The sequence below is a fragment of the Rhinopithecus roxellana genome, chromosome 5 (genome assembly GCF_007565055.1).
Source record: "Rhinopithecus roxellana isolate Shanxi Qingling chromosome 5, ASM756505v1, whole genome shotgun sequence".
NCBI classification, from domain to species: domain Eukaryota; kingdom Metazoa; phylum Chordata; class Mammalia; order Primates; family Cercopithecidae; genus Rhinopithecus; species Rhinopithecus roxellana.
Genome location: NC_044553.1, coordinates 79,267,631 through 79,295,537, shown reverse-complemented (window position 1 = coordinate 79,295,537; position 27,907 = coordinate 79,267,631). Strand labels below are relative to the sequence as shown.

Genomic DNA, 27,907 nt, shown 5'->3' with positions numbered 1-27,907 from the left:
TGTGGCTGGTTTGCAAGCAGCGTCCTCCCCAACCCCTGCTATTACCACTCAGGACCATCAGAGGGCGCCTCACCCCACCCGTCCTGGAGGCACAGCCGCCTTCAGCCCAGGCCCTACAGAGCTCACGCCCCAAAGACCGCATGGGCTCCCTCACCTGATGGGTCAGCCACGAGAGGCTAAACCATCCCCAAACTCACATTCTGCCCGAATGTTCCTTCTGCCTGGAATACCACTCCCCATTCTCTGCTCCTGATGGCCTATGCTCTTCAGAGCCCGGCCCAAACACTGCCTCCTTCCTCGAGGCCTTCCTGACGCCAGATCTGCTAGTTTGCCGTGGGCCCCAAGCTCCAGATATGCAGACCAGAAGGGTCTCCGAAATGAGCAGTGTAGTGGGGGACACGGGGATCTGAGGAGCAGCCGCCTGTCTCCACGGTCAGCAATCCCCAAAGCTCAGGGCCCGTGATGCCCTCCCAGGGAACTGACTGCAATGCAGAATCTAGGGCTCCACTTCAGAGATTCTGTAGGGGTGGGGCCCAGGAATCTGCATGCTTAGCCACACCATGGACACGAGAGGACACGACCTCTGGAGGCACACACAACTTCCAGGAGGATGGGTGTACAACAAGCTCCCCAGAAATTTAGAAACACAACATATACAGAAACACATCTGAGGCACGTGCACACATGTAGCCTGGGGCCACCACAGCCACAGCCCAAGTCACATGTGTACTTGTGACACTCCAGCATGGAGACTGGGTGGGAGGTCCTCTACCTGGCCCACACTCCTGCTCATCACCTCCAGCTCCTCACCTCCAGCTGGTCCCTTCTGATCTCAGCTGCCTCTCCCTGGAAGACGTAGATCTTCTTGTGCCGGACCAGCTTCAGTGGGGCCAGTGGGCCCTCTAGGGCAACAGTCACTTGTAGGGTGGCATCTGTGTGCACTGGCCCCGCTTCCACAGAGAAGGCCAGGGTGTCGCGGGGGCTGAGGCTGCCATTGTGGCTATAGAGAACGGCCCCATCCAGCAGGTCCTGCTGGGAGAAGGCTGTGGCTGGCTGACCAGCCCGGAGTACCTGTCCCCAGCGAGGGCCGGCTGTGATGTGGTAGTGGACCTCATCCCCACTGCGGATGTCGAGGTTGGTGTCCAGGTGGAACACGGCTGTGTCGATGGTGCCCTGGCCTCCTTGAGGGACCACAAGTCTGGAGCCGTTGGCCACACGGAGGTAGGGCTCCGAGGCCTGCACCTCCAGCAGCGCAGTGGCCTGGTGTTGCCCATCAGAAACCTGCAGCTGGATCCAGCCACGGTCCGCCCCTGAGTGCACAAACAGGACTCGCCTCTTTCTGAGGTCCTCCTGGGTGAAGCGGTAGATGGGCCGCGTGGGCTCATCCACGGCCACAATACTGCCAAAGAGGAGGTCCTTGCGGGTCAGCACCAGCTGGGCGTCAGCAAAGCCGGAGTCAGCATCGCTGAAGGCCACATCGTCTGTAGTCAGCAGCCGCCGCCCACCCCGGGCCACATGGAAGACGCGGCTGATGGTCTGTACAGGGGCGTGGTCATTCACGGGTTGGATGGCCACCCGGAAGACACCCCGTACCTCCTCCCAGGCCATGTCACCACTGCTCTCACCCTGGCGGGTAGCAACAAATGGGATATCATCTTCTGTGGTCTCGGAGTCATCATGCTGGTAGACCAGCCGGCCATGCAACAGGTCTTCGTTGGTGAAGGATGTCACCATAGTGGTCTTGTCCTGTGTACCACGCCAAGCCAACCTCCCATGGCGGGGCCGCTCCATGACCTCATAGAGGTAACTGGCACTATTGAGACTCTTGACAAAGAGGTGGTCAGCAGAGAGGACACCCTCACCACCCTCAGGCACCACGAGGAGAACATTGGTGAGGACGGGCGCATCTGGGTCACCACCAATGTGGATGGGAAAGGTATAGAGCGGGGAGAAATATGGCGGAGCTGTGACACGGAAACGGAAGGTGTCCTCAACTGCCTCCGAGGCACGTGCCGTGGCCCCATAGGTCACCCGGCCAGCCTGTATGTCATCCTGGGTGAAGCCCTGACCGTCTGACAGCCTCGTGCCCTGTAGTTGAAGGTTGCCTTTCCTGGGAGCCTGAACCACCTCATAGTGGAAGGTTGGGGGGCTTGGGCCTGCCTCCTCCAGGGTGGCCTCCAGGTGGGCTGTGGTGAGGGTCTCCTGCTGAGTGTTCTGAGTGTGCAGTGGCTCCAGCCGCAGCATCCACACGGTGGCTCTCTGGATGGTCACTGGGAAGGACAGATTGCTCAGGATCTCCTGGCCCACCTGCACCTCCAGGGCTAGGTTCTCCACGGTGTCCTTGGTGCGGTGCTGTGGGTCGGTGCTCAGGTACCTCACGCGGCCCTGCTCCACATCCCGCTGGTGGAACGCTTGTGTGGCCCACCACTCAGCACCCTCCACCCCACCTGCTCCCTGCTTCTGCAGCTCCCCGAACTGCAGGGCTCCAGTGACGCGGAACAGTACGCTCACATCCTGCCCCACGGCATTGGTCTCCACCGACAGGTTGGCGGGCAAGATGGGCATGGCAGAACCTTGGGCCAGGTGCAGCCCTGTGCTGCGGTGGATCTGTATGGCCGGCCGGACGGCCACCACCTTCAGCGTGGCCGGGGGGCTGGCCTGCAGTCCATCGCTGACCCGGAACGTCAAGTCCTGTGCAGGGCCACCGCGGTGGACATAGACTAGGCTGCCGGCCTCCAACTCTCGGCAGGAGAACTCAGTTGCCGGTTCCCCAGGCTGGTCTCGGCGTTGCACTGGGAGGCCAGAGGGGGCTCCAAGGAACTGGAAGGTGAGGCCCTCACAGGCAGAGTCCGGGTCATAGGCCTGGAAAACCTCGGGCCCCAGCGGCTTCTGTGTGTGTTCCAGGATCACCATGAGGCTGCCATGTGGGAAGATGATGCGGGGTGGGTCATTGACAGGGTTGACCTGGATGGGCAGGAGGTAAGTTTGGCCCCTCCGCAGGCATGAGGGCATAGGCACCCGAGCTGTCACTGACACCTCCAGCACCAGCTGGTCGGAGGTGTCCTCAGAGCCATCGTGGATGAAGCGGGCCTTGCGGTTCACCACGTCCAGGAGGGTGAACATTTTTCGTGCCTGGGCTCCCGGGATGTCCAGCTCGAGCTCGCCATGGCGTGCCCCTTGGGTCACACTGAATAGCACCTGGGATTTGCGCAGTTCAGCCTCCATAAGGTCCAGTGTGGGCTGCACGTGCCGCCACTCAAGCCAGGCTGTGCCCCCCTCGGCCACCACCAGTGGGCTGATAGTCAGCAGCTGGGTGAAGTTGGTAAAGACAGGAGGCAGACCTGGCTCAGGCACGCATGGCTCTGGCAGCTCCATGGCAGGCCAAGCCTCGGGGGCCAGGGTGGAGAAAGCTTCATAATGGCCATAGGCATCGTCCTCATACTCCTCCTCTTCCAGCCTGCAGCCAGCCACCATGTTGCGTGTCAGCAAGGCTTCCCGCAGCCCCCGCCTCTGGCCATTGACACTGAGGTCTTCCATGCAGCCCAGCAGGGAGGCATTGGTGGCCTCTGGTGTCAGGCCCAGGCGGTGTTCCTGGAGGTGACGAGAGGCCTCTGCATCTAGCCCCCCGAGAAGGAGACTGCCCCGTGGCTCCAGGTAGCTGAGGACTCCTCGGTTCGAAGTACGCGTGGGGTACTGGTCCACGGAGACTTCCAGCTGGTGAGCATTGATATGGACACTGACCTCATGAGGCTGCCCGTCGGCCACAGGCACACTGTTGTGGAGCAATACGGTACCCTGGCCCTTCTCGACCACGGCCCGCAGGTGGCCCTCAAATATGTCCACATAGATGAAGTCCCCACGCCGGCCCCCTGCCTGGAAGGCCAAGGGTGCCTGCCGGCTCTGTGTGGTGAGTGTAAACTCTAGGGTTCCTTCATCCTGAGTGCCCCAGGCAGGGAAGGCAGCCAGAGAGTGGGGTCCAGAGAAGCCCAGGGCCACATCATCACCAGCAGAAAACTCTTCAGCACAGCCCTCATGCACGTCGGGGGTCAGAGGCCGGAGGAGACTGCGGCCATTGAGGGTGGCTGCATGGAGGCAACCCCTCAGGGGTCGGCTGGTTCCCCTCAGGTAGGGCAGGCCAAGGCTCCCAGTGCCCCCAACAAAGAGCCCATAGGGGACCTCGAGGGGGGCTCCTGGGACTGCAGAGGAGGCGTTCAGAAGCCCATCGACTGACAATGTGGCCCAGCCCTCTACGACAGTCAGCACTGTAGTGTGGGGAATGGAGTCACTCAGCAGCGTCTCTGCTGGGGTCTGTAGCCTCAGCTCCTCCTGGCCTAGAACAAGTCTGACCTGAAGACAGATGGGGAATGGAAGATGGGGGACAGCACTTTGAATCCATCATTTCCCTCATAAAAGCATAGAGCCAGGCGTGGTTGCAGTGGTGGCGTGGTGGCTCACGCCTATAATCCTAGCACTTTGGGAGGCCAAGGTGGGCGGATCACCTGAGGTTGGGAGTTCAAGACCAGCCTGGCCAACATGGAGAAACCCTGTCTCCACTAAAAATACAAAACTGGCCAGGTATGGTGGCGCATGCCTGTAATCCCAGCTACTTTGGAGGCTGTGGCAGGAGAATTGCTTGAACTCGGGAGGCAGAGGTTGCAGTGAGCTGAGATCATGCCATTGCACTCCAGCCTGGGCAGCAAGAGCGAAACTCTGTCTCAAAAAAACAAAAACAAAAACAAACGAAAAAAAGCATAGTGGGTTCCCCACACTTGGGGCCCCAGAGTGGAAAACCTAAGACAAGGGCCTCTGGTGCCACTCCTCTTGCCGTCCTGCCATCTCTTTACTCATCCTCCAAACACTTACCAAAAAGAACTCTGGGCCAGGCCTGGATGGGCTCTGGGGACCCTGATGTGAATCAGGTACGGTCCTCGCCCACAGGGAACTGACATACAGCAAGATGCTGTCTTAGAAATCCAACCTGTATTTAAAAATGTTTCCCCTCTTTCCTTGAGTGAGAGGTGCCAGAAATATTGTCTTGGAATCTGGATTTCAACTCTGGAATAATGGGTAACTTGGAATCCCTTGATCAGTCCCCCTCAACAGGGCAGTTTCTTGGGGTCATTGAAGGCAGCCAGGCTCACTGTTCAGAGACAGGCTAATTTTTAAATTGAAATTTAAATACTATGTGTTCTGAGAAAAAGCTCCCTGACCTGGGGTGGAAGAAGATCTTGGGGAGAGATGGATATAGTTCTGTCTCCATGACATTGACAGCAGAAATGGCTCTGGTACAGTGCTCCCAGATGGTAGAATGGGAGGTGGCAGAGTATGGGAACTGCAGAATCAGGGCACTAAGAACTATAATTTTGGAGTCCTGCTATGGAGCATCTCTGTAGGGGTGTGGCATCATTGTACTTGCAGAACTAGACAGTCATCAGCACCAGCCTGCACTACGCCAGTGTTTAACAGTGACACCCTGTGGAAATGAGAAGCAATGAAAGCAGCAAACTGACCAACCCCTAGTCCTCTCCCCACGGGGTGTGGAAGGAGATGGCTGCCCCAAAATTTTTTTTCCTTTTCTTTTTTTTTTTTTTTTTTGAGATGGAGTTTGGTTCTGGTTGCCCAGGCTGAAGTGCAATGGTGCAGTCTCGGCTCACTGCAACCTCCTCCTCCTGGGTTCAAGTGATTCTCCTGCCTCAGCCTCCCGTGTAGCTGGAACTATAGGCACCCGCCACTGTGCCTGGCTAATTTTTTTGTATTTTTAGTAGAGACAGGGTTTCACCATGTTGGCCAGGCTGGTCTTGAACTCCTGACCTCAGGTGATGCACCTGCCTTGGCCTCCCAAAGTGTTGGGATGACAGGTGTGAGCCACCGCGCCCAGCCTTTCTTTTTTTCTTTTAAAAATAGAGATGGGCCATCCTGGCTAACACGGTGAAACCCCGTCTCTACTAAAAATACAAAAAAAATTAGCCAGGCGCGGTGGCGAGTGCCTGTAGTTCCAGCTACACGGGAGGCTGAGGCAGAAGAATGGTGTGAACCTGGGGGGCGGAGCTTGCAGTGAGTGGAGATCGCGCCACTGCACTCCAGCCTGGGCGACAGAGCGAGACTCTGTCTCAAAAAAAAAAAAAAAAAAATAGAGATGGGGTCTCATTGTGTGGCTTAGGCCAGCCTTGAAGTCCCAGGCTCAAGTGATCTTCCCACCTTGGCCTCCCGAAGTGGTGGGATTATAGGCATGAGCCGCTGCACCCAGCCTGGCACAAATTTGGAATAAGACCCTGGGTTCTTAACTCTTCATGGTTTGGGGGAAGACTCAAGAAAGAGCCACAAGACTCCTCACTGACAAAGCTTGTGGTGTCTTGAAGGATGAAATGGAAAAATGAGGAAGCTGAGGCAGTACTGCTGCTGTTACTGTCGTGGACAGGCAGTGGTGCTGCAGAGAAATTGGCGCAGTGCCACAGGGATGCACAGGGGTGGTGGGGACCCAGGAGGGGGCCTCGCCCAGGAGGAGGGGATGTCCACACTGAGACTTCAAGGAGAGGCTGGAGTTAGGCATGTGCAGGGAATGGGTGAGGCACGCACCTGGCAGAAGGAGTGTGGTGACCAAAGGCCTGGCATCAAGCGACTGTAATATGGCGGGGAACTGAAAGCAGTTCAGTGTGGTCAGAGCACAAAGGGCCAGTGAGGACTTGTGGTGGGAAACGTGGTTGGAGGGAGCCAGTGGGCAGAGCCAGTTCATGAAGGATTTACCATTTCTAGGCTGCTGCTGCCCATCCCACAGTGGAGAACTTAAGACCCTAAGATAAAAGTGACTTATACAAGGTCACACAGCCAGCTGGGGTTCACTCAAAGCTAGAGAAGGAATCCCACCCTGAATCCCACCCGGATCCCAGGGGGACGTCACTGACCTGCAGGCGTCCAGAGTAGAGCTGCAGCAGGAGGTGGTCAGCTGGGCCTGCTGCCAGGAGAAGGAGGGCTTCAGGCTGGGACGTGGAGAACTGCAGCTGTAGGTCTATGTCCATCAGAGCTGTGGCCACAGGCACCTCCAGGTGGTTCTCACCGAAGAAGGAAGCTGTATGAGAGAGGGAGCTGTGGTCCAGGCTCAGATGCTTGCCTGGAGGAGGTGAGGTGCCACAAAGAGGTACCGGTGGGTTGAAGAAAGGGGTCCATGCTGGCGCACCCTCATGGTTCTGCTATATGGTGCTGTCTGTGAGTACTGCCTGGATCCCAGCATCTTCTTGGTCCTGGCACCAGAAGGCACAGCCTCACCTTGTGAACAGTTAGACCTTGACTTTGCAGGAGGTCAGACCCAGAAATTCCCAGCAACTCGGGTCTCCTCCTTGGAGGTTCCTGGAGCCGGAGGCCTTTGCCAGCTCTGACTCACCTCCCCTGGGCCCCAGAGGAGTCTTCCTCCCGGGTCTGGGTCCCCCACCCCACCCAAAGGGAAACATCACAGGCCTGATCACCTGGCTTGGTGGTCACAGCCCTGAGGAATGGAGTTTCTGGAGAATCACCCCCAGTCCAGACTGATCCCTGCTCAGATTCCTTCTCCTAAGTGCCCTTGTGCTTGGGCTCCTGTGCAGTGCCCGCCGTGCCATGCCCCGCCTCCATGGGTTGGCTGGGGCCACTGCTGAGATTTGGTGGTGGTGTCAGCACAGCCCACCTATCCCCACTTCTCTCTCAGGTCATCCTTCCAGCTGCCATTGAGGGTGGGGACGGGAGCTTATTGGCCTGAGTCTGCCAAGGAGCAAAGGCTCTGAGGCCAGATGGAGACCATGTGCAGTGTCAAACCAAAGTGGGCCCACACTTCCTCCATTACCCTGCTATTGCTTCCTGCTGGAGAGCTATTCACAGTCCCCGATGAGCAGTCAGATCCGGCCCCATTGTTTCCACCATGGCCAAGGAACCAGGGATGAGAACAGCTGAGCTCCCAATTTCCCCAGGCCACCACGCAGGCTGAGGCTGAAGACAGGGCCTGGGAACGGCTGAGGGTCTGCTGGACAGGCCAAAGAGGACCTCCCCAGGCAGAAGGCCATGCCTGGGCTTGCCTGGGGTTAGTGGTTCCTATGCAGGGCCCATTCTGTCCCACACCGGGACTCCTCCTCTTTTGAATTGCTGCTTTCTCCACGCAGTTTCCCCAGATTAGCCTCCCTGACTTCCAACCCGCTGCCACAATTTCTGGTCTATGCCTTTTGTGGTGATAAGAGCCAAATATAACTTTGACTTTGCCTGCAGATGTCCAGGGCTGGGGGGCAGACAAACACGGGTTAAAAACGGTGATTCATCCCTGTTGGGTTTCCCTCAAGCCCCGAGAGCAAGCACAGGCTGACGGCCTTGATAGGGATGATCCGGCACCGGCCCCACATGTGCTGGTCCCTGGCCAGCCTGAGCCAGCTGCCATCCGCCTGAGAAAGCAGCTTCAGCCATTGGAAGAGTTGGAGACTTGTACGCCCTAAGGGCGCCTGTAAGAACCCCTTGGGCTGAATTAAATCTCCTCTAGTTATCTCCTCCTGCCAGCACTGCTGGCAACACCAGCACCTTGTCTGGGAAGCTAAGGGAATCAAGCGAGCCCTGCAGACCATCTGCGTAGGGATGGCCCAGCAGGCTCAGCAGAGCTTGGTGCCAGCAAAGGACAGACCAGGGAACTGCAGGTGGCGGTCACCTACCGGGGTGCCTTATTTACAAAGACATTGACTCCTAAGAGCAAAACACAGCACACTAAAGTGAGGGAGGCCATAGCACAAGGGGTGGGGGCAAACGGCCCTACAGGATAGAGCTACCACTGTCACCAGCTGGAGCGGCTCACAGCAGCTGTCAGGACCCGACTGTTGAATTTTCAGGAATTTTGAGAGCCAGGTGATACTGCCCATAGTGAGAATATTTATACCAGGAAAAGAGGCAAATACTGCAAATCAGGGTTCCCCCCCAAGAAAGCCCATTGCTAAACATTTACCTACCCAGCACCAAGGGGGCACAAGTCCCTGCCACTACCCACCCTTGCACTAAAGGCATATGTAGACCACCCAAGGCTTGGTCAATGTCAGGGCTCTGGGCCAGACAGGAACTGAATTAGATGGTTGGCCCTAACCACTGAACCACCTGCCTGCAGCTCCCTCCCAGCAGAAGACAGTAGAGCCTGTTTGGCTAGAGTGGGAGGGTGGCAGGAAGCAGAGGTACTTTCCAGAGCGCTGGGGTCTGAATGGGTCCATTGAGGGGCTGGGCCCTGCTGCTTCCTGTGGGGCTGAGTGGGAGGGGCTCACACAGGCTGTCTTGTGCTGCTGGAGCGCATAGCCAGGCAGCTCCCCATCCCAACAGAGGCCTCTGAGGCCTTGCTGGCCAGGGCTTTGGAAACTCTGACAGTGCCACTCCCTCCACCTCCTGGTTTCCTTTTTCTGCCCCTCTTACAATCTCTGAGGGGCTTCAGTTGCAAGAACCCAGAATCCCTGTCTTGGAGGTGGTTGGGGGGGGGCAGTTGAACAGGGGCTTCGAATGGAGAGGGTGTGCAGGATAAAGATGTAATAAGCTAGGAGTCAATCCAGAGGACTTCCTGGAGGAGGTGACAGTGGTATACAGTCACAGAGAAGGAGGAAGCAGCAGTCTCTGAGGACAGCAGCAAGGCCAAATGAGAGACTGGCAGGAGTACACAGGTCCCCCTTGGGTGGGATGAGGAGGGTTTCTGCTCTCTCACCCCCTAGAGCCTCTGGTTAACTTGAAGCAAGAGAAGTAGAGGGGAAAGTAGAATGGGTCAAGCCAAGCTCAGCTGCCTGACTGGGGCGGGCAGATGGAGGAGGTTATGGGGAGACATCGGCACAGGCTGGATCGGATCTGCCCTTGACTCTCCTGGGTCAAGAGGACCCATGATTCATCACACCAGTCCAGACCTGCAGCAGCTCCGTGGGCTGCCCTCTGAGCCAGGAGAAGGGGCCCACTTCAGGCCTCAGTGTCACCATTCTGTAAAATGGGCACATCCCTCCCACCTCTTCCCCCTCCTGACTGTGGGGATTAGTCCTGGGAGTCCCTCCCTGGTCTAGGAGTTTGCTGTCCATATGGATGTGGAGAAGGTTAATGGCGTGGGGTGCCTGGAGGTGCCAAGCCTTGGGCATGAGAGGAGCAGGATGCCCCACAAGTCTGGGGGCCCGTGGGAGGGGCAGGAAGAGTGCTGCGTGTATGGGCTTCTCTCTGGAAGGTGCATCGGTGAGCGTCCAGGGCTGTATATTAATAGATGTGTATTTATGTGTGCCTGCAAGCGTGTGGGTGGCTGCTGGGGGTGTGCTTTGGGTTTGAGTAAGGCTGTGTGTTTGTGTGTGTGTGCGCGTGTGTGGGCCGGGAGCTGCCAGGACAGAGCAATGATTGTGCCTGGGCCTGTCCTGCCCTTCGGTGCCCGCCTGCCATTACTTGGCTGGGCCTGGCTCCATGAAAGGGGCTGTGTGTTCTTGGAGGGTTCCTGCCCCTCCTGCTCGGCGCCCATAGAGAGGTTTGCTAAAGGTGGGTATGTCCTCAGGCTTCCCACCCTTCCTCCCCATGAACAGGGCACTGCTGTCTGGGCCTGAGGGTGGGGTGGCTCCATCCTTCCTGAGACCTAGGCCTGGGGGCACAGAAAAAGCCTGTGTCCTTCCCTCCCAAGTCCCTTCTCAGGGGCCAGAGGAAACCTCGGTCAAGGTCCCCAGCAAGCCTCCTCTGGCGGGGCAAGGGCTGCGCTGGCATCTCCGGGCTCCCTGGAGGCACTGCTAGGAGGAGTGTGGATGGGCCCCTGAGGCTTCCATCCTGACGCCCAGCCCTCTGTCTGACACCAGGCTCCAGGGACAAGGGGTCACCGTGAGGGGAGCATCTCTGCCCATCAGGCCCGCCTCCCCCTGCCAGGGTCCCACCTTCCCCAGCCAGCCCAGGGCCAGGTTTCAGGCACAGATGCCTCTTCCAGGCTGAGGGTTGCTGTGGGCTCTGTTCCTTCTGTGTCCTCAGAAGGCTGCCTCTGTCCCTGTATCTGCTCCATCTCTCCTTCGACTCCGGCCATCCCTGCCACCAGGCTCTGCCTCTGCTCCCCCTGGTCTCCCCCTAGCTCTTTGGCTCCCTCTTCCCTCTGCCCCATCCTGGATGTGTCCCTGGGCACATCACCCTTTGCCCTAGGACAGTCTGGAGGGCCTGGCCCGGGGCCTCCTGCCTCCCCAGCCCGGGGCCCCACCCTTCATGGGTGCTGAGTCCCACAGCGTCACCGTTCTCTGTAGCTCAAGCCTGCCGCAGGGCACTCAGCTTCCACCTTCTAGACAGACACACTGAGGCTCCAGAGAAGCGATTTGACAAAGAGAAGCAGAAAGAGATCCAGCAGGCCCAGCATCACCTGTGTGAGCCCCACCCACCCAGGCACCCCCACTACACCCCACTCTCTGGCAGCGGATCCCTGTGTGCCCCACTCCTACCACATTCCCGGTTGCCTGGGGGCAGCCCCACAGCCAGGCTGCGTCATGGGAGCAGTAGCATTCCTGGGTGTCTGCTGCTGCCTGACTTTATAAGGGAGAAAGTCTGGGAGCCTGAAGCTGCTGGGCAGGATGGCTGATGGGGAGTGCCTGGGCCCGTAGTTGAGGGTGAGGGCAGGAGACCTGGACATCTGTATGTGGGGGAGGGACACCCAGTGCCACAGAAACAGAGCAGGAGGTGAGAGGTGGAATGTGTAAGGGAGACCCATTCATTCATTCATTCATTCACTCAGTCACAAATACAGCAATGCAGTGATGGGAATGGAAGAAGACAGCTAACATGGGAGAAAGTTATTAAAACTGAGAAGGAGAAATCAAGATGCCCTCCTCCATAAAGTCTGAATTCACATACAGACCAAGGCCCGAGGAAGGGGATGGAGGAGGAAAACTCGAGGGAGACAGAGAAGGCGGGATGTTGGCAGCAAGCCTGTTGCTATGCACAGGAGTGAGGAGGGGACGCCCAGCCAGCCTGCTGGGGAGGGAGGGCCCTGCTCCAAGATGAAGCTGGACTTCTCCACCATAGCCCCTCGGAGTTTCGCACCACGGGTGGAGATCCTGGCTCCAGGTCTAGGCAGGCAGGGGTGAGGGAGTCTGAGGGGGCTGTGGGATGGGATACTCTGGGAGGGCCAAGGTCTGATGAAGGGCTCTCTATCTCCCTTCATGGGTGTGTGTGTGTGTGGTGGGGTGGGGGTGGGGTCGTGGCCCACCTTGGGGCTGAATGCCGGCTATGTGAGATCATCGACAGGCCAGGTGCGCTTCCCCAGCAGCAGACCCTCCCTGAGGTCACCTGGCCCTCTAGGCCTCAGGTCAGTTCCCCTCCCCTTGCACCTCCAAGGGACTCCTCGATTTTTCTTCTGCCAGCAATCTACTTCCAAGCCGGCAGGCGGGACGTGGGCGAGTGTGTGTGCAGGAGTGTGGGTCAGTGTCACGTGTACACACGTGTATGGTGGCAAGGCAAGCAAGGAGGGGGCGGTGCTGAGTCCACGGTCTGGCCCCACTGTGGGCCCTGGATACTGAGCCATAACTGGAGGCTCCCTCCCCAGCACATTGGTCTCCCTGGGCTCCTCAGGCAGGGGAGAAGCTGTCTGGTGTGCCTACTCAGGTGCCAGCCCCTCTCAAACCTCCTCCCGGCAGACCCCCCAAGGCTCAGCCACCCACACTGAACTATCGCCTTCCCCCAACCTGTTACTCTGAGGGTAACAAGGGGGTAGGTTACAGGGGAGACTTAAGGTCAGACTAAGGGGACCACATAACCTGCCCAGTGATGACATTGGGGTCACCAGGGCTCAGGCTAGATGGCTCATCACTGGCCGGGGTGGGCTGCCTGGGAGACACTCACACACCTGCAGACCCCACAGGGCTCACTGTCCATTAGCCACTCTTCCTGGCTACTTCCAGACTGGGATTCTACCACCCAGGGCCATTCTCATGGCCCATGGACTGCCTGCTCCTCTCCTGTCCCATGAGCTACTGAAATGTGGACAACAGTAGGTTAGTTCCAAATCCCATGGAGCTTACAACAGCAGCCATCCTCTCAGAAGACACTGCTTTATCCCAGTGGGGCGCTGTAGTGCTAGGCACCTGCTCAGGTGACTGCCTCCATATCTAAATGCTGCAGAGACCTCTGTTGGGGTCAGGGCAGCACCAAGAACTCTTGAACCAAGAGACACACACTCAGGTCAGCTGACCTTCTGTTTAGTTGCCTTTCCAGTCCCTTGCAAGGCCAAGGAGGCCAGGGAGGAAAACAGTTTCCTCAGCTATTGGCTGGGCCCTGACCCTGGTCACTGGCCTCAGATGCCGTCCTCTAACCAAGTGCTTTGAGTCACCCACCTGGAGGGGCATGTACTGGGGAACATTTCCAGTTGAGGGAACCCGTCTGGAAGAAGAGTGGAAGCAGGGGCAGGTGGGGTGGGAGAAGCTGAGCTTGGTCCACAGAGTCTGATAGGGGGCCGCACCCTGGGCTCCCAGCCACATGTCCCAACCCTGGGGCCTAGTGGAGCACAGAGGAAGCAGGAGGGGAAATGAGAGGTTTTGAGGGAAGCAGCAGCCCAGAGTCCACCCAGGCTGGAGGGCTGGGCCGGGGGAGGAGGAAGCGGGGCCTCAATGGTGTCTTTGTGGAGACCCTGCTGCTCCCCAGGCTTCAGGCGAGGAGGGTGGGGTGGCTGCGGTGGGGAGTGGTTCCAAGAGGCTTTTCCCTCCCTTATAATTTTCCCCCTTGTACAGGGAGATGGGTGGGTTTCCAGGCCCCTTCCGTAACCTCCTTTCTCCCCACTTTCCTGGCCCTAGCGGATCTGGGACCCTCACCTCAGTGGACCCAGGCTGGGGTAAGGTTTCTGGCAGGGAAGAGAAGAGTGAAGGACCCTCACTTGGCACTGGGCCTGCCCAGCCCCTTGAGGCCCAGCAGGCTCCTGGGAGGCATCTCCCATTTTACAGGTGAGGAAACTGAGGCTCGGAGAGGGCAGTCCTCTGTGCTAGCCTGTGGAGCAGCGGCAGGGCTGGCACTTAAGCTCCTGTGGGTGTGGCTCCAGAGCTGGGGGCTGTGGGTGTCGGCAGGGCACATGCACCGTGTGTGTACCCAGAGAGGCGTGGTGGGTTTACTTGCTGCCTGTGAATCGGAAGTGGAGCATCTGCCAAGGGCCCCGGTGGGAGGAGGGTGTGAGAGCTGGACCCCAGCCTGGGGAAGACACACTCTTTCCCTCTTGTCCCCTGGGGCTCTTCTGTCAGGGCCGGGTGGAGGGGGCAGCGAGGAGGGGAGGGAGGCATCTGTTCTCCTGGAAGGTTTGGCAGCTCTGCCTCTCTGGCTCTGGGGCTGGCTGAATGGGGAGGGCCCTTCTGCAGGGGCTGGTGGGGGATGACTCAGACTAGAAGTCAGTGATAAGTGCCAGCCCTGCCCACTGCGGACTTGGAGGTCCGGGAGGAGGGTGGAGAGGCAGGGGGTCTGGGTGGGAGCTGCCCCCAGGAGGCTGAGGGCCAGGTTCTCTCCTGGGCTGCATCCAGGACCAGGCAGCCCATGGCTCACCTCTGAGTCTCCCCTCGGCTCTGGCAGCAGAAACCGCCAAAGACAGGGATGTTGGGGCGGCGTCTCGGGGCTTCCCCAGCCTGGCAGGCTGGGTCTGGAGATAGTGAGTGTGAGTTGGGGTGGGGGAAGAACAGAGGAAACAGTGACTGTGGGTCTGGATGGCTGCCTGGACCTGAAATCTGGTGGCACAACTTGTGCACAGTAGCTTGTGTGCCTCCTCCTCAGTTCCCCTGTCTGAATACAGGGCAGATGCCTAGGTCAGGACTCACACCCCCAGCCCACACACAGGGCTCAGAGCCATGTGCTTCCATGCTTTCCCTGGCCTCAGTGTCCTCATCTGTAAAAGGGGACCTGGATAGAGGGACCCAGATCTGGCCTCTGACCAGCCCAGCAGACTGGCAAGAGGTGTGGCCACTACTGTGGGTACAGTAGAGCCACCTCTGGCCTAAATGGCCACAGGTCCGGCCAGACTGGAAGCTCTTGAGGACAGGACCAGGGCCCATATCCCCTGCCCAGGGCATGTGTGCAGCCAGGAGGCCCACGGACCTGTGATGAGGGAGGTGACATCAGTATCTAAGGGAATGAAAGGATCAAATGAGGTGGCATTTGGCCTGTGTGAGGGGTTTTCTATCAGGCAGAGCTGTCCCACCACAGCAGGCCCGGGCACTGGTCGTGCTCCATCGGGAGGGCGTTGCTGGGAGGGTGCACCAGGAAACCTCAGTGTCCTTGCTAGTGGACCTCTGGGCTAACCAGGCCCATCAGAGATTCCGAGACTGAGACCTCTCTTCCCAGGCAGGCCTGGCTCCTCCTGGAATAGGTTCCTGCCTAGCACCACCACCTGTCAACTGCCTGGAAGCCTACAGCCTGTGGGCCCCCCTGGAGCTGTGCCCACCGCCACCACACTCCCCCTAGCCCTCCTTTTCTCTCCCGGCCCCAGGCCCAGCTCTTTGCTGATGCACCATGTCTCTCTCACTGGCACCAACTCTCCAGAGCTTCCGGCCCACTGCCAGTATCCCTCAGATGTCCACGCCAGGAACACCCATAAGAACCCCCAAGCCCAACCCCACCCAAAGCAAGGAGGACTCAGTGTCCTCTCCCCTACAGCCTGCTCCCCAGCCCTGTGAAGGCCCAACTGTCCACCAGTTGTTGAGTAGACATCTGAGGGTCGCGCTGGACTCTCCTCCTCCTCCCTCCCCATAGCCACTGCTTACTAACACTCAGGTTCCATCCATCCAGACTCCTAATTCTGCTTCAAATTCATCTCACTCTCTTGCTCTCTTGCTCCCTGGTCCATCCATAAGGTGTTTGACCACTGTCCTTGGTCTGGCCTAATGAATCTCCTGCCTCCCTTTGCTAATAGCAGCCCCAGTTAACCCAAACTGAAAGCTGCTCCCTCAGCCTCCCTTGCCTGGAAGTCTTTGGTGGCTCCCACTGCTCCAGGGTCAGGCCCCCACCCCCGGGGGCCACTGAAGGCCAGGGTGCCCTCGACTCTGCCTGCCAGAGTCTCCTGCTCTCTTTCACGGACACTTCACGCCTCTGCCTCACTAGACCCTGCACTGCTTCTGCACACACCTAGCAGGGCCCGCCTGCTGCCTTCGCTCAGGATGGGCCTAGCTGCCGGGCCAGCTCTTCTCTCCTGTCCGCCTGTGAACTGTCCTCATGCTCTTTCAGGAAAAAAGTCCAAAGCACCTTCTTTGTCCTTGGGGTGCAAACACACTCGCTGTGGCCCAGGGGGCTGTGCTGTTGTCACCTCTCTCCATTTACACTATGAGCTTTGAGGACAAGACTGACCTTGCTTGGGGACAGGAGGTGGGAGGAAAGGAGGGAAGGGCTGCCTCTGGGAGCTCGCCCCAGCCCTCCCCACCTTGTCTTACCTCTAGGCTCCTTTCCAGGCCTCCTCTGCCCTCCAGGGCCCCAGGGCTGAGGCAGAGGACTAGACACAATGGCCTGGAAGGGCTGGAGGGACTGTCACAGCCAGAGACTGCTTTTCTGGGCCTGTGGTGACAGTCTGGTGCTTGTTTTTAAAGAAAATAGAATCCGAGCCCCTATTTATAGCCGGAGGCCACAGCCACAGACAGGAGACGGATGGGGTTTGAGGCTTTTGGGCCCCTGCTCTGGCTTGGCTGGGAGGTGGGGCCATTCCCAGGCCCCCCTGCCTGCCTTTCTCAACTCCCAAGGAAGTGCCTGTGGGATCCTGACACTCCCTGGGACAGGATGTAGCCTGCACTTTCGGGCAGGGGAGGACCTGGTGAGGGGGCGGAACATTTCTCAGGATTGGTCCCTGGGCCCAGAGTCCCTTGTGGGAATGGGAGGAGGTGAGGGTCTGTTATGTCTACTGAGAAGGCAGAGAGGGCACTGGGGAGGGGTGGGGTGCTGGCAGCAGGGAGCACACTGACTGCCACGAACTGGAACCGGGTAAAGGAGAAGGGAAGGAGAACAGAGCAGGACTGGAGAGATGGGCAGACAGAGAGACAGTGGGAAAGACAGACGGAAAGAGATGGAGGAACCAGAGCCAGGGGTGGGAAGGGACAGAGATGGAGAGAGCGGGATGCGGGGCGGACAGAGAGACAGGGGAAAGCTCTGCAGCCCGGATGACCCTTGGCAGGGGCAGACAGAAGCCGTGAGTGGAGACTGAAGTGTGGCTTCTGTCCCATAGAAAGTCTTCATGGTGCTCCAGGCAGCATGGTCAGAGTCTGGGTAGAGCCGGTGAGGAGGGAAGAAGCAGGTGTCTCTGTGGCCTTCACCCCAGAAGGCCAGGCCTCGCCCACCCCCAGCCCCCAGGGTCCAGGGCCTGGAGACCCTCTATTCCTGGCAGTCCTGCAGGGGAGGCCCAGGCCCTGTTGGAGGCAACACAATGCGGTGGGGCAGAGCCCAGATTGACCTTGTCACCAAGATCCCCAAGGGCGGTCTTGGGCATAGCCAGGACCTCATGCCAGGATCTTGAGGGACAGGTCTGGTCTCTGGCTTGTTATGGGATGAGTTCCCTAGGCCTGGAGGGCTCAGAAGCTAAGGCTATGGCCTGGACTCACTCTTGCTGCCAGCCTCTACTCAGACCCCTCCCTTGGCTGCGCTTCTAGGGGGCTGTGGGGTAACTGTAGCCTGGGGCATGTGTCATGGAGCCACAAGCAGTGACTCAGACAGTTAAAAAAGGAGCAGCTCTGAGTGGTGACTCAATTGGCTCTGGAGGCGCTGGGTGGGTCTGGCTGGTACAAGATGGGGTGGTCTGGGTTTATTTTTGGCAGGGCGGGGCTGGGGCCAGGGGGTGGAAGATGGGAACCGGGGGTGGAGAGGAGCCGCTGCTGTCATCCCGGGGGGAGCCCCGGGGCTCCATGCCAACTTAGGAAAGCGGCTTTCCAATGCCAGGGAGCCCTGGCAGGCTGGCTGCTTCTCAGCCCCACTCCAGGCCTAGCCTGCCTTGCTGCTTGGCCCAGGACAAGCAGCTGGCTCTCTCTAGATAGAGGCAGAGCTCCCTGTCCTGTTCCCAAGAGGCTTAAGTGCAGAATTTAGAGCTGACCAAGGAGACTGAAGATTCCACTCAGAGGCCCAGATAGGGCCGGGGTCTCCCCAAGGCCACACAGCAGGGCCAGGAAGCCCAAGGGCTATGGCACCATCAGCCAGCTGGCTGAGGTCTTTACAATATCTCCCCAACTCCAGGGCTGTCCACAGTTGGAGGGACAGACTCCGTCTGAGTACCCACCCCTGGAGGGGCTCAGCCAGGCTCCAGATGAGTGGCCAGAAGCACATGGGCCCCAGATGCTCAGAGATGGAACCTCGGCCGGGAGCAGCCACCTGGATTCCATTAGCACATGTGGGTGGGGGGCCTGGCCAGGCCCTGCCCAGGGGTCTGTGGAGAAGAGTCACCACTATGGGGGTGAAGGCAGTCGGGGCCTGCACAATGGGATCTCGGCCTGGGGGCTCAGGCATGGGCCAGCTCCTGTCCGGGGTCCCTCCAGTGTCCCTGCCCTGAGCTGCACACCCTGCTCTGCAGTCACTTCAGTCACCTCCCCACACCTCCCCCTACGCTGAGCTCACACATACACCCATACCCCTGAGGGGTCCTAGCAGCCCAGAGCGGAGAGGGCTGTCCCTTCCCCTCAGTCTGGATTTCTGCTCCTCGTGATGCAGCCACCACTGCTTATATCATGAGTGCTGGTAAGAGCACCATGGTGACTCTGGCAGGTGAGCTGTCTTGCGTCCCTGGGCCCTGGCCTCCAGCCCCCACCTCAAGAGAGGGACTCGCGTGCGGCTGGTAGAGAACAGAGAAAAGACAGGCTTCTAGAGTCCCCCATCCCATAAAAGGTCCTGGTGCCTGCTCATTCTCTTCTCCCCACCCACCTGCTCTGGGGACCAGGGGTTCCTGCTGTGCCCCGGCCCAGTGAGCTCCATCCTAGGGGCTGCTAGGCTTGGGAGAAACAGGCCCTGGGGAGGGCCAGGGAAGGGCTGTCCCCAGTTCTTCTAGCACTGGGAGAAGGGTGTGGGCCTCAGCCCAGTGAGCCAGACAGATGCAGTTCCTCAGCCCCTCCCACCTTCTGAAGGGTCCTGGGTTGGAAGGCAGCCACTGGCTGATCCCCCCTCAAGAGCCCACCTCTCCTTTTCCACGTCACCTGGTCCCACACAGACTCACAGGGCCACCTCCTCCAAGCCTTTGCCTCGGAACCTTCCTTAAAGATTCCTAAGCAGAAGCCCCATGTGGCTGGGCCGCTCCACCCTGGGAAGAAGATGCTAATAGCAGAGTGACTGCAGCCTCAGGAGCAGACGCCACTGAGCACTGATTCCAGGCAGTGTCTTGCTTAATTCTCACAACACGTAAGAGGTCGAAATTATTTATCCCCATTTTATAGAGGAGAAAACTGAGGCTCAGAAAGACAGAGTCACTTGCCCAAGGTCAGGCATGGAGTGTGAGGGCTGGAATTCAATCTGAGCCCTCTAATGCCGTGTTTTACCACCTGTGCCTGGCCTCCCGCTTCCCTGTATGGGTTCCCACAGCTCAGCACTCAGAGGAGGGAGAGGTGGGGCCTGGGTCAGGGCTGAGGGTCAGAGGAGGAGCTCCCTCTCAGCTGCCCGCAGACTCCCAGAAAGGGTGATTTGCTCCTTCCTTGGCCAGGGTGGGAAGTAAGAGTGTGTGTATGTGTGTCTGTGTCTCTGTGTGTGTCTGTGTGCATGTCTGTGTATGTCTGTGTGTGTGTCCATGTGCATGTGTGTGTGCGTATGAGTGTCTGTGTGTCTATGTATGTGCGTGTCTGTGTCGCTGTGTGTATGCGTTTGTGCGTGTCTGTGTCTATGTATGTCTGTGTGTGTATGTGTGTCTATGTCTGTGTGTGTATGTGTGTCTATGTCTCTGTGTGTCTGTGTGCATATGTGTCTGTATCTCTATGTGCGTGTGTCTGTGTGTGTATGTGTCTGTGTCTCTATGTATCTGTGTGTGTGTCTGTCTGTGTATGTGTGTGCGTGTGTCCGTGTCTATGTTTCTGTGTCCGTGTCTCTGTCTATGTGTCTGTGTGTGTGTGTGTCTGTGTGTGTATGTGTATGTGTCTGTCTCTATGTGTATGTGTGTGTGTGTGTATGTCTGTGTGTGTATGTGTCTGTCTCTATGTGTATGTGTGTGTGTGTCTATGTCTCTGTGTCTGTGTCTCTGTCTATATGTATGTGTGTGTGTGTGTATGTGTCTGTCTCGTGTATGTGTGTGTGTGTGGCTAGGCCTCAGGCCTGCCTGGGTGGCCTCCAGCTGCAGGAGAGCTGGTCTGGCCCCAGCCGCTGTGCATAGGGAAGGGGCAGGGAGAAGCGGGTGTCGTGGGAATCAGTGTCCTGGTCCTACTGGTATTTATAGCTGCCCCTTCCTGAAATGTGGGTGGGGGAAGGGGCTGCTCTTAGGTGGGAACGGAAGTTGGTCTCCTCTCCCCAGCCCCCTCTATCTCCCCAGAGAGTGGACTGGCCCAGGCCAGAGGGCCTGCCCTGGCGGTGGGACGAGGCACTGTGTCCTGAGTTGGGGGTTTTCCCTGGGGCTGCTGGCTCAGGGGTGGGACACTCCTTGCCTGCTGAGCAACACTGTGTGTGTGTGTGTGAGTGTGTATGTGTGTGTGTGTGAGTGTGTGTATGTGAGTGTATGAGTGTGTGTGTGTGTATGTGTGTGTGTGTGTGAGTGTGTGTGTATGTGAGTATATGAGTGTGTTGTGTGAGTGTGACAGTGTGTGTATGTGTGTGAGTGTGTGAGTGTGTGTGTATGTAAGCGTGTGTGTGTATGCACACACATAAGAACTTTTTTTTTTAGATGAACCCTCACTCACTCTGTCGCCCAGGCTGGAGTGCAGTGACGCGACCTTAGCTCACTGTAACATCTGCCTCCCAGGTTCAAGTGATTCTCATGCCTCAGTCTCCCGAGTAGCTGGGATTACAGGCATCGCCAGCACGCCCAGCTAATTTTTATATTTTTAGTAGAGACACTGGGTGTCAGGCTGAAGAAGGTCATGGACCAGGGACAGAGGCCAGGTGAGGGTGGGGGAAGAAAGGCCTGTCACCCCACAGAGATGGAGGGCAGGGCCCCAGGAGAGGCACAGTCCAGGTCATGGGTCTCAGAGCAATCTGTGGTTAGAACAGGCTCCTGGGGGTGGCGATACTGGAGCTGAGCCCTGGAGGATGAGGAAAGGGAAGGCCGGTTGCATGGAGCAGCTTGAGCAGAAGTGGAAGGGTGCCAGCCGTTATGGGTTATTATCTGATGGCCTAGTTCTACCTCATCAGCCAGTCCGTGGGACACAGGATCACCTTGACCAGGAAGGATGATATATTTGAGGAGAGAAAGACATAGTGTAACACAGTTGAGCATCCCTAATCTGAAAATTCAAAATCCAAATGCCCTTAAATTTTTGAGTGCCAACAGGATGCCACCAGTGGAAAATCCCACACATAAGAACTTTTTTTTTTAGATGAACCCTCACTCACTCTGTTGCCCAGGCTGGAGTGCAGTGACGCGATCTTAACTCACTGTAACATCTGTCTCCCAAGTTCAAGTGATTCTCATGCCTCAGTCTCTCGAGTAGCTGGGATTATAGGCACCGCCAGCACACCCAGCTAATTTTTGTATTTTTAGTAGAGACAGGGTTTCACCATGTTGACCAGGCTGGTCTCGAACTCCTGAGCTCAGGTGACCCACCCACCTCAGCCTTCCAAAGTGTTGGGATTATAGGCGTGAGCCACCACACCTGGCCTCCACACATAAGAACTTAACATAAATTTCTCTCAGGCAAAAAATTCTTTAAAAAAGTCTATAATGTTACCTTCAGCCTATGTGTATGAGGTGTATATGAAACATAAATCAATTTCATGTTTAGACTTGGGTCCCATCTTCAAAATATCTCATTATATATAACAAATATTCCAAAAGCCAAAAAATTCCTAAATCTCAAACACTTCAGGTCCCCAGTGTTTCAGATAAGGGACACTCAGCCAGTGTGGTGGGAGGGCCAGCAGGCAGGGGCAGGAGCAGGAAGCTGGGGCAGGAAAGGCCACACAGCCCCAGGCCTGCTGTGAGGAAGCTGAGACGCCTTCTGCTCCCGGCCTCCAGTCTCCCAGACTCGGGGAAGGACATCTTCCAAGGGCCCTTACTACCAATCTTCTTGGAACCCAAGAATTCATGCGGCTCTGCATGAATTGGGGTGGGGCAAGCATCCCATATTCCCAAGCTCAGCTGCCTCCGGGCTGGCTCAGCTGGAAAGCCCTGGGATGTGTTGGAGCACAGCTGGAAAATCCCTGGTTGGCTCAGTGGTCTCTACACCCCTCTGGGGGCCAGGCTGTGAGCCCTACAATGGGGGAGACCCCTGAGCAAAGCAGGTGGGATTTGTGCTCCCGGGGAGCTGCTGGTCCTGAGGGTGAAGCTACCGCCCAAAGCGGGGAGAAAGAGTAGGGAGCCCACCCCCTAATCTGCTGAGGACTCACTGTGTGACTCTGAACAAGGAGGCTTCTCTCTCTGAGCCCGGGTTTCCCCAGGATCCACTGGGGGCTGGTCTGGGGTCAGGGGTTTCTGCAGTAAGTTCCGGGAAGGGAGACAGCCTCACTGACACACCTCAACCTTAGGCCACGGGAGATCCACACACTGAAGTGTTGAAGCAGGAGCAATGGCTGGAGGCCTGACTAACGCACGCCAAGGCTGGCAGAGCCGGCGGGCTCCTCCACAGGCTGGGAGCGGCATGGGCGTGGGGAGGAGCTGAGCGTGAGGCAGGAATGCTCAACAGGACGGGCACTGTTCCTGACGGGGCCCACCCCTGTCACCAGGCCACTTTGATGGCAGCCCTACAGCTATGACCCTACATCAGAGACAAATGTGGCTTCATTGGCAACCCCAGCTTTTGGTGGGGGCTTTTTTGAAGGGGATTTGCTTAGGCTGTGAGAAAGTGGGGAGGCTTTGGAGAAGGAGAAAACGCTGGCTGGTGGGGGATGGGGAGACAGGAACAAACATCTGGAGTCCTCAGGGAGCTGCCTGTCCCTGCAGACTTCTCTCTTTCCCGTAATGGGGCCTGAGCCAACTGATGAGTGGCTGTCCACCTGGCCTGATGTGGGGAAGCTCGCTGCTGTTGGGGTGAGAACGCCATGGCCTGTGTGCCCAGAGAGAGACCTGAGGCAGTCCCTGCTTTTCTCTGAGCCTCAGTTTTCTCATCTGTAAAATGGGAATGTTGGACAGATATGGTGGCTCACACCTGTAATCCCAGCACTTTGGGAGGCCCAGGTAGGAGGCTTGCTTGAGTCCAGGAGTTCGAGACCAGCCTGGGCAACATAGTGAGAACGAGACCTTATCTCTAAAAAGATAATTACCCTGGTGTGGTGGCACATGCCTGAGGTCCCAGCTACTCAGGAGGCTGAGGTGGGGAGATCGCTTGAGCTTGGGAGGTTGAGGCTGCAGTGACTGTTTCCTGACCTGCAGGGCTGTTGTGGGGCTGCAGGACTAACAACATGGTTAGTGTGCACTATGGGGTTTCCCTGGAGGTAAGAAAGCAGCAATAAGACAGCTCTATCCTCTCCCATTTGGAGTTACGGACCCTCCAGGGAAGCGGAGAGAGCTAGGAACCCTTGCCCCACAGAGGAGCCAAGCACAAAATTGTTCATACAAATTCAGTTCCTTAAAAAACTCCTCATACAAACTCAGTAGGAATGGTAATACAGTAAATTTGAAACCTGCCCTAAGCCTGCAGCTGGAGGAAGAGTCTTAGCTCTAGAAGGCTCTATTGAACTGACATATGCTGGGGAGGAGGGCATGTTGGAGGCAAGAGGACAGCTGGACGGGGCGGGAGTCAGGGGGAAAGGCAGTGAAGGAGCAGAGGGACCAGGGAGGGACCAGGTTCCAGTCCCAGACCACAGACCTCTTGTTCATTTGCTCCTGGCCTTGAATAGAAGATACAGCTCAGGTGGCACCCCTGTCCCCATCCTGTGCTCACTTCCTTCCCTGTAAGCGCCACTGGCCCAGGTCTTTAAGGTAGGGAACTTGGAGACAGAGGCAGTAGCCTCTGTCCTGGGCTCCTGGTTCTGGCCACCTTGTCCAGGTCTGTGATAGTGGCCGTGTGCACGTGTGTGTGCCCACATCTGTGTGCGCCAGTAAGTGTGGACATCAGGGCTATTTCCAACTCCCCCTCCCCTGCCCGTCTCTCCTGGGCAGCACGCCCAGTTCCCAGACATAGCCTATACACTTCCTCCACGAGCTCCACACACCCCCCACTCCCCTCCTGCCATCATCGACAGCCGCCTGGCCCACCTGGCGTGGTCCACCCAGGTCCCCCAAGGCGGGCAGCACTAAAAGGCCCTTCTTGTCCTGCCTGGGCGGGCAGGCGTAGGGAGGGAGGCTCCGTTACACTTGGCTCTAGAACAGTTTTTCTCGAGTCCAGGTGGGCTGGGCCAAGGGCGCTGGCCACTGGGCCCCGGCCTGCTCCAGAGGCCTGGGGCGGCACACAAGTCTTAGTGCCTGTCCCGAGCACCATTGGTCCCCTCAAGCCATCCTCAGAGGCAGCAGGATCTACTCTGCTTCAATTTCTTGTACCTGGTGTCCCTGCGGCCCTGCATGCTAAGATACCCCCATCAATCCTGAGTTCCCACCCAGGTAACACACAAGCCCTCCCTGCCAGGTACTCCCCCACCTGGGTCCCACTTCAACCCCTCACATTCTGCCTTTCAAAGTCAGCGATGCCAGGGAAGAGGTGTGGGAGCCACCATCCCTGCCTGCCCTGTGCTCACTGTGACCCCCCAACTAGAATATCATCTCCTTCCTTCTCTGCCTGTCCTTCCAGTATCGGCTCAAATCCAGTCTCCCCTGATGCCTGGCTCTCTGCTGGGGCCTCCCACACAGCTCAGAAGGAGCTGGACACTGCATCTGTCATCCACACTGTCACAGTGGCCCAAACCCAGGCCCCCACGCAGGCTGGGAGCACCCTCAAAGCAGGGCTGGGGGCTCTTCCTGGGCTGCTGGGGTTCTTGGTGGAACTCAGAGTACTTTTCTTCCTCTCTGGAGCCTCAGTTTCCCTCTCTATACAAGTGGAAGATTGGTCCAGATGGCCTCTAGGGTGCTGACTGCCAGGCCCCCTGACCCAGATACCTCAAATGTTGATGAGTGGAGGGAGAGCCTCCCAGCATGCCTCACTCGGATACGGGAGGACAAGGGCCTTTGTAGCCAGGGGCATCCGGGAGGGGTGAGAGGGACGCCTCCCTCAGGCAGGAGCTGCCCCTACTGCAGAAATCAGGACAGGGAGCTGGACCAGGAGTGGTGACAGAGATGGGCTGCTGGACAGGAGCTCTCCCACCCCCTCCTCATTTCTGAGTCCTCCTAAAGGCAGGGGGTGGTGTAACTTTATAAAACCCCACAGCACCATGCTGCTTTCTTGCCCTAAAACCCTGGTGGCATCTCCTCTGCAATAGGGCATAAGGCCGTGGGCTTCATTTTGCCATTTAAGGCTTCTGTGCCCCAGCCCAGTGGTTCTCCCTGGCCTATGCATGAAATATGCCTCCCAGTCAGGCTGCTGGCCTTCCTATCTCAACACCCCTCTGCTTACACCCACCTCCGTGGCTCTGAGTCAGTGCCCCTGCCTGGAGGACTGACTCCCTTCCCATCCACCAAGGCTTGGTTTGAGGACCACCTGTGTCCCACCCCAGCTTGCCCCTGATTTTCTCCCCTCTGTACTTTTCATCCAGATATTTGCTGTTTGAGATTTAATTTGCCTTTCTGCCTCCTGAATGAGTCTCAGTTCAGTCTCTCAATATCCTGTGCCCCTGAGAGCCTAGCACCATGCCTGCATGCTGTCAGGGCTAAGAAGGTATTTGAGAATGGCTCTCAGTTGAAGTGCAAGGAGGTGGGGGTACTGGAATCCCTCCTTGGCTGGAGGCTGGGGCCTGGATGAGCTGACTGCCCTGGTCACCTTGGATGCTCCCTTCCCATCTCCCTGGCCGCCCAGCCCATCCCTCAGGCCCTGAGATCTCAGGGGATCCAGTCCCTGCAGGAACAGGGAGCCTGGGGATCCAGCCCTGATTCACCCCGGGGGGTCCTCCCTTGACTCACTTCCCTTCTGGGAACCATGTGATGACCTCTTTTAGAGCTGGCTTCTCCATCTGAAGGGGAGAAGGGTGTGGCCTGGGCCCTTGTGAAGGAGACTCAGGCCCTTCCTTGACTCCATGCTTCTCTTGGGAATGATCTCGAAGGTGTAGCTGAAGCACTGAATCACACATGGGTAGTGATGATGGATGGGCCCTAAGGCCACAGTTCCTATGGCATAAGTAGAGCTGCCTTCGCTGAAGGAAGAATGCTGTCATGGTGGGGTTTCTGGCATCGAGACAGAGAGGGGATATATCCCAGCACTTCTCTGAAAGCAAGCTTCCATTCAGCCTCTGCTGGGTCAGGCATCAGTGCTGGGATGAGGAGGTGTGGCAGGGGGTGGTCCAGGGCTATCTGTAGGACAAGCCCCCGCTGGGGCACAGTGTATCTGAGGGGCACCGGCTCTGCCTCTAGGAGGCTGAGAGTGGGTGGTGGGTGGGGGGTCCTGCCTGTCACCAACAGGAGGAGGAAGAGGAGGAGAGAAGGAAGAGGGGAGGTGGCCGATAGACAGACAGATCTGAACAGGAGCAAAGGGAGGGGAGAAGGGGCAGAGCTGGGGGGCAGCTGGAGGGGTGTGTGTGGGGGCTCCTCACAGGGGAGGGCAGGGTGGCTCCTTCCTCGTTTCCTGCCTTGTTCTCCCCGTTCCTGGCCCGGGGCATCTGAGGCTGGAGGACCCACTTATCACTGTCGCCGGGTCCCTTTGGACCCCAACATAGTCACCCCAAACTTGCCTGGCAAACAAAGCCTGCCCAGCATTGGGGTGGCCCCACTGGTGTCTCCGACAATCCAAACGGGCAAAGCCACACCCTAGACAATCCATGCCTGGGGTGCCTGTCCCTGCCCCTAACTGGACAGCCTTGGCTAGCTAGAAACCCCATAATTTGAGATAGCGGGGTCCTGTGTCCACCCCAGGATTGAACCCCTGGCGACCCCAGCCAGTGGTGGGAGAAGTGCAGCCTGCTTGACTCCCGATCTATGGGCCACTTCTGGCTCCTCCTGTAGTTTTTCCCTCCCGGAGGAACCCCTCTAGTTCTGCCAGGTTGGGTCGGGGTCTCAGGACCCTCACTCACCGGTGGATGCAAGTCTGGCCAACATAGCCAGGGTCAAAGCCAAGGCCAGGGCGGGGGCTGGAGGTGGGGGCCGCCGCCCCGACTGCATCCTGGCGGGCTGGGCGGCAGGACTTGCGAGGAGCCAGCGGAGTCCTGGAAGCTGGGAGCTGAGTGGAGCCAGCGGCTCTGCTCCTGGGCGCGGGCCGGCTCCGGGTGTCCGCGCACTTAACTCCGGGGGCGGGGCAGGCGCAGACCCGCGCGCCCGCTCGGGTTTCAGGCTTGGGCTCCCCCACCTGCCCCCACCCTCAACCTTCTTAAAGGGCCCGTGCGGGGCTGCTCCTCTCCGGGGCAGGGGTGAGGGGGGCCCTTACAGCTGGGCCAGCCCCCAGCCCTACCCTAAAGACTGGGAACAAAGTCATAGAGAGGCCCAGATACCCTGAACTCTGGCCCCAAGAGCCAAGCCCGGGAGACCCCCTCAGGGAGGAGGCATGAGCTGGGCCAGCCCCCACTTCCCTCCTTTCTGCCTTTGCGGGAGTTCAGGAGACCCATCCACAGGCACAATCCAGCCTTAGGACGAAGGACAGACACCAGCCATAGGCTGCTTTTGGGCTGCTTTGCCTCGGAGGCCCCCTGGGAACTTCTCCAGACTCCAGAGGCACCGCCCGAGGTCCTGTGGGGCACTGCCCATGGGTGCAACACTGACCTTCTCTACCTGGAAGGGCCTCACCTCAGTCTCCCTGTCTGTAAAGGAGAGATGTCTGAATTTCCTTACAGGGCGAAGAATTCTCAGTCCCGCCATGACATTTGCCTCAAA

General features: G+C 58.1%; 1 protein-coding gene across 1 annotated transcript in view; it reads right to left on the bottom strand.

Annotated features, from left to right (window-relative positions):
* Positions 1–27,287, bottom strand: part of CSPG4 (chondroitin sulfate proteoglycan 4) — a 39,277-nt gene extending 11,990 nt beyond the window's left edge. Inside the window, exons 1-3 of the mRNA XM_030931699.1 lie at positions 27,115–27,287; positions 6,903–7,066; positions 811–4,347 (exon numbers count right to left, since the gene is read on the bottom strand). Of these exons, the coding sequence (XP_030787559.1) occupies positions 811–4,347; positions 6,903–7,066; positions 27,115–27,202 (3,789 nt within the window). The 5' untranslated portion in view covers positions 27,203–27,287. The remainder of the gene's footprint in view (positions 1–810; positions 4,348–6,902; positions 7,067–27,114) is intronic.
* Between the last annotated feature and the right edge of the window lie 620 nt (positions 27,288–27,907).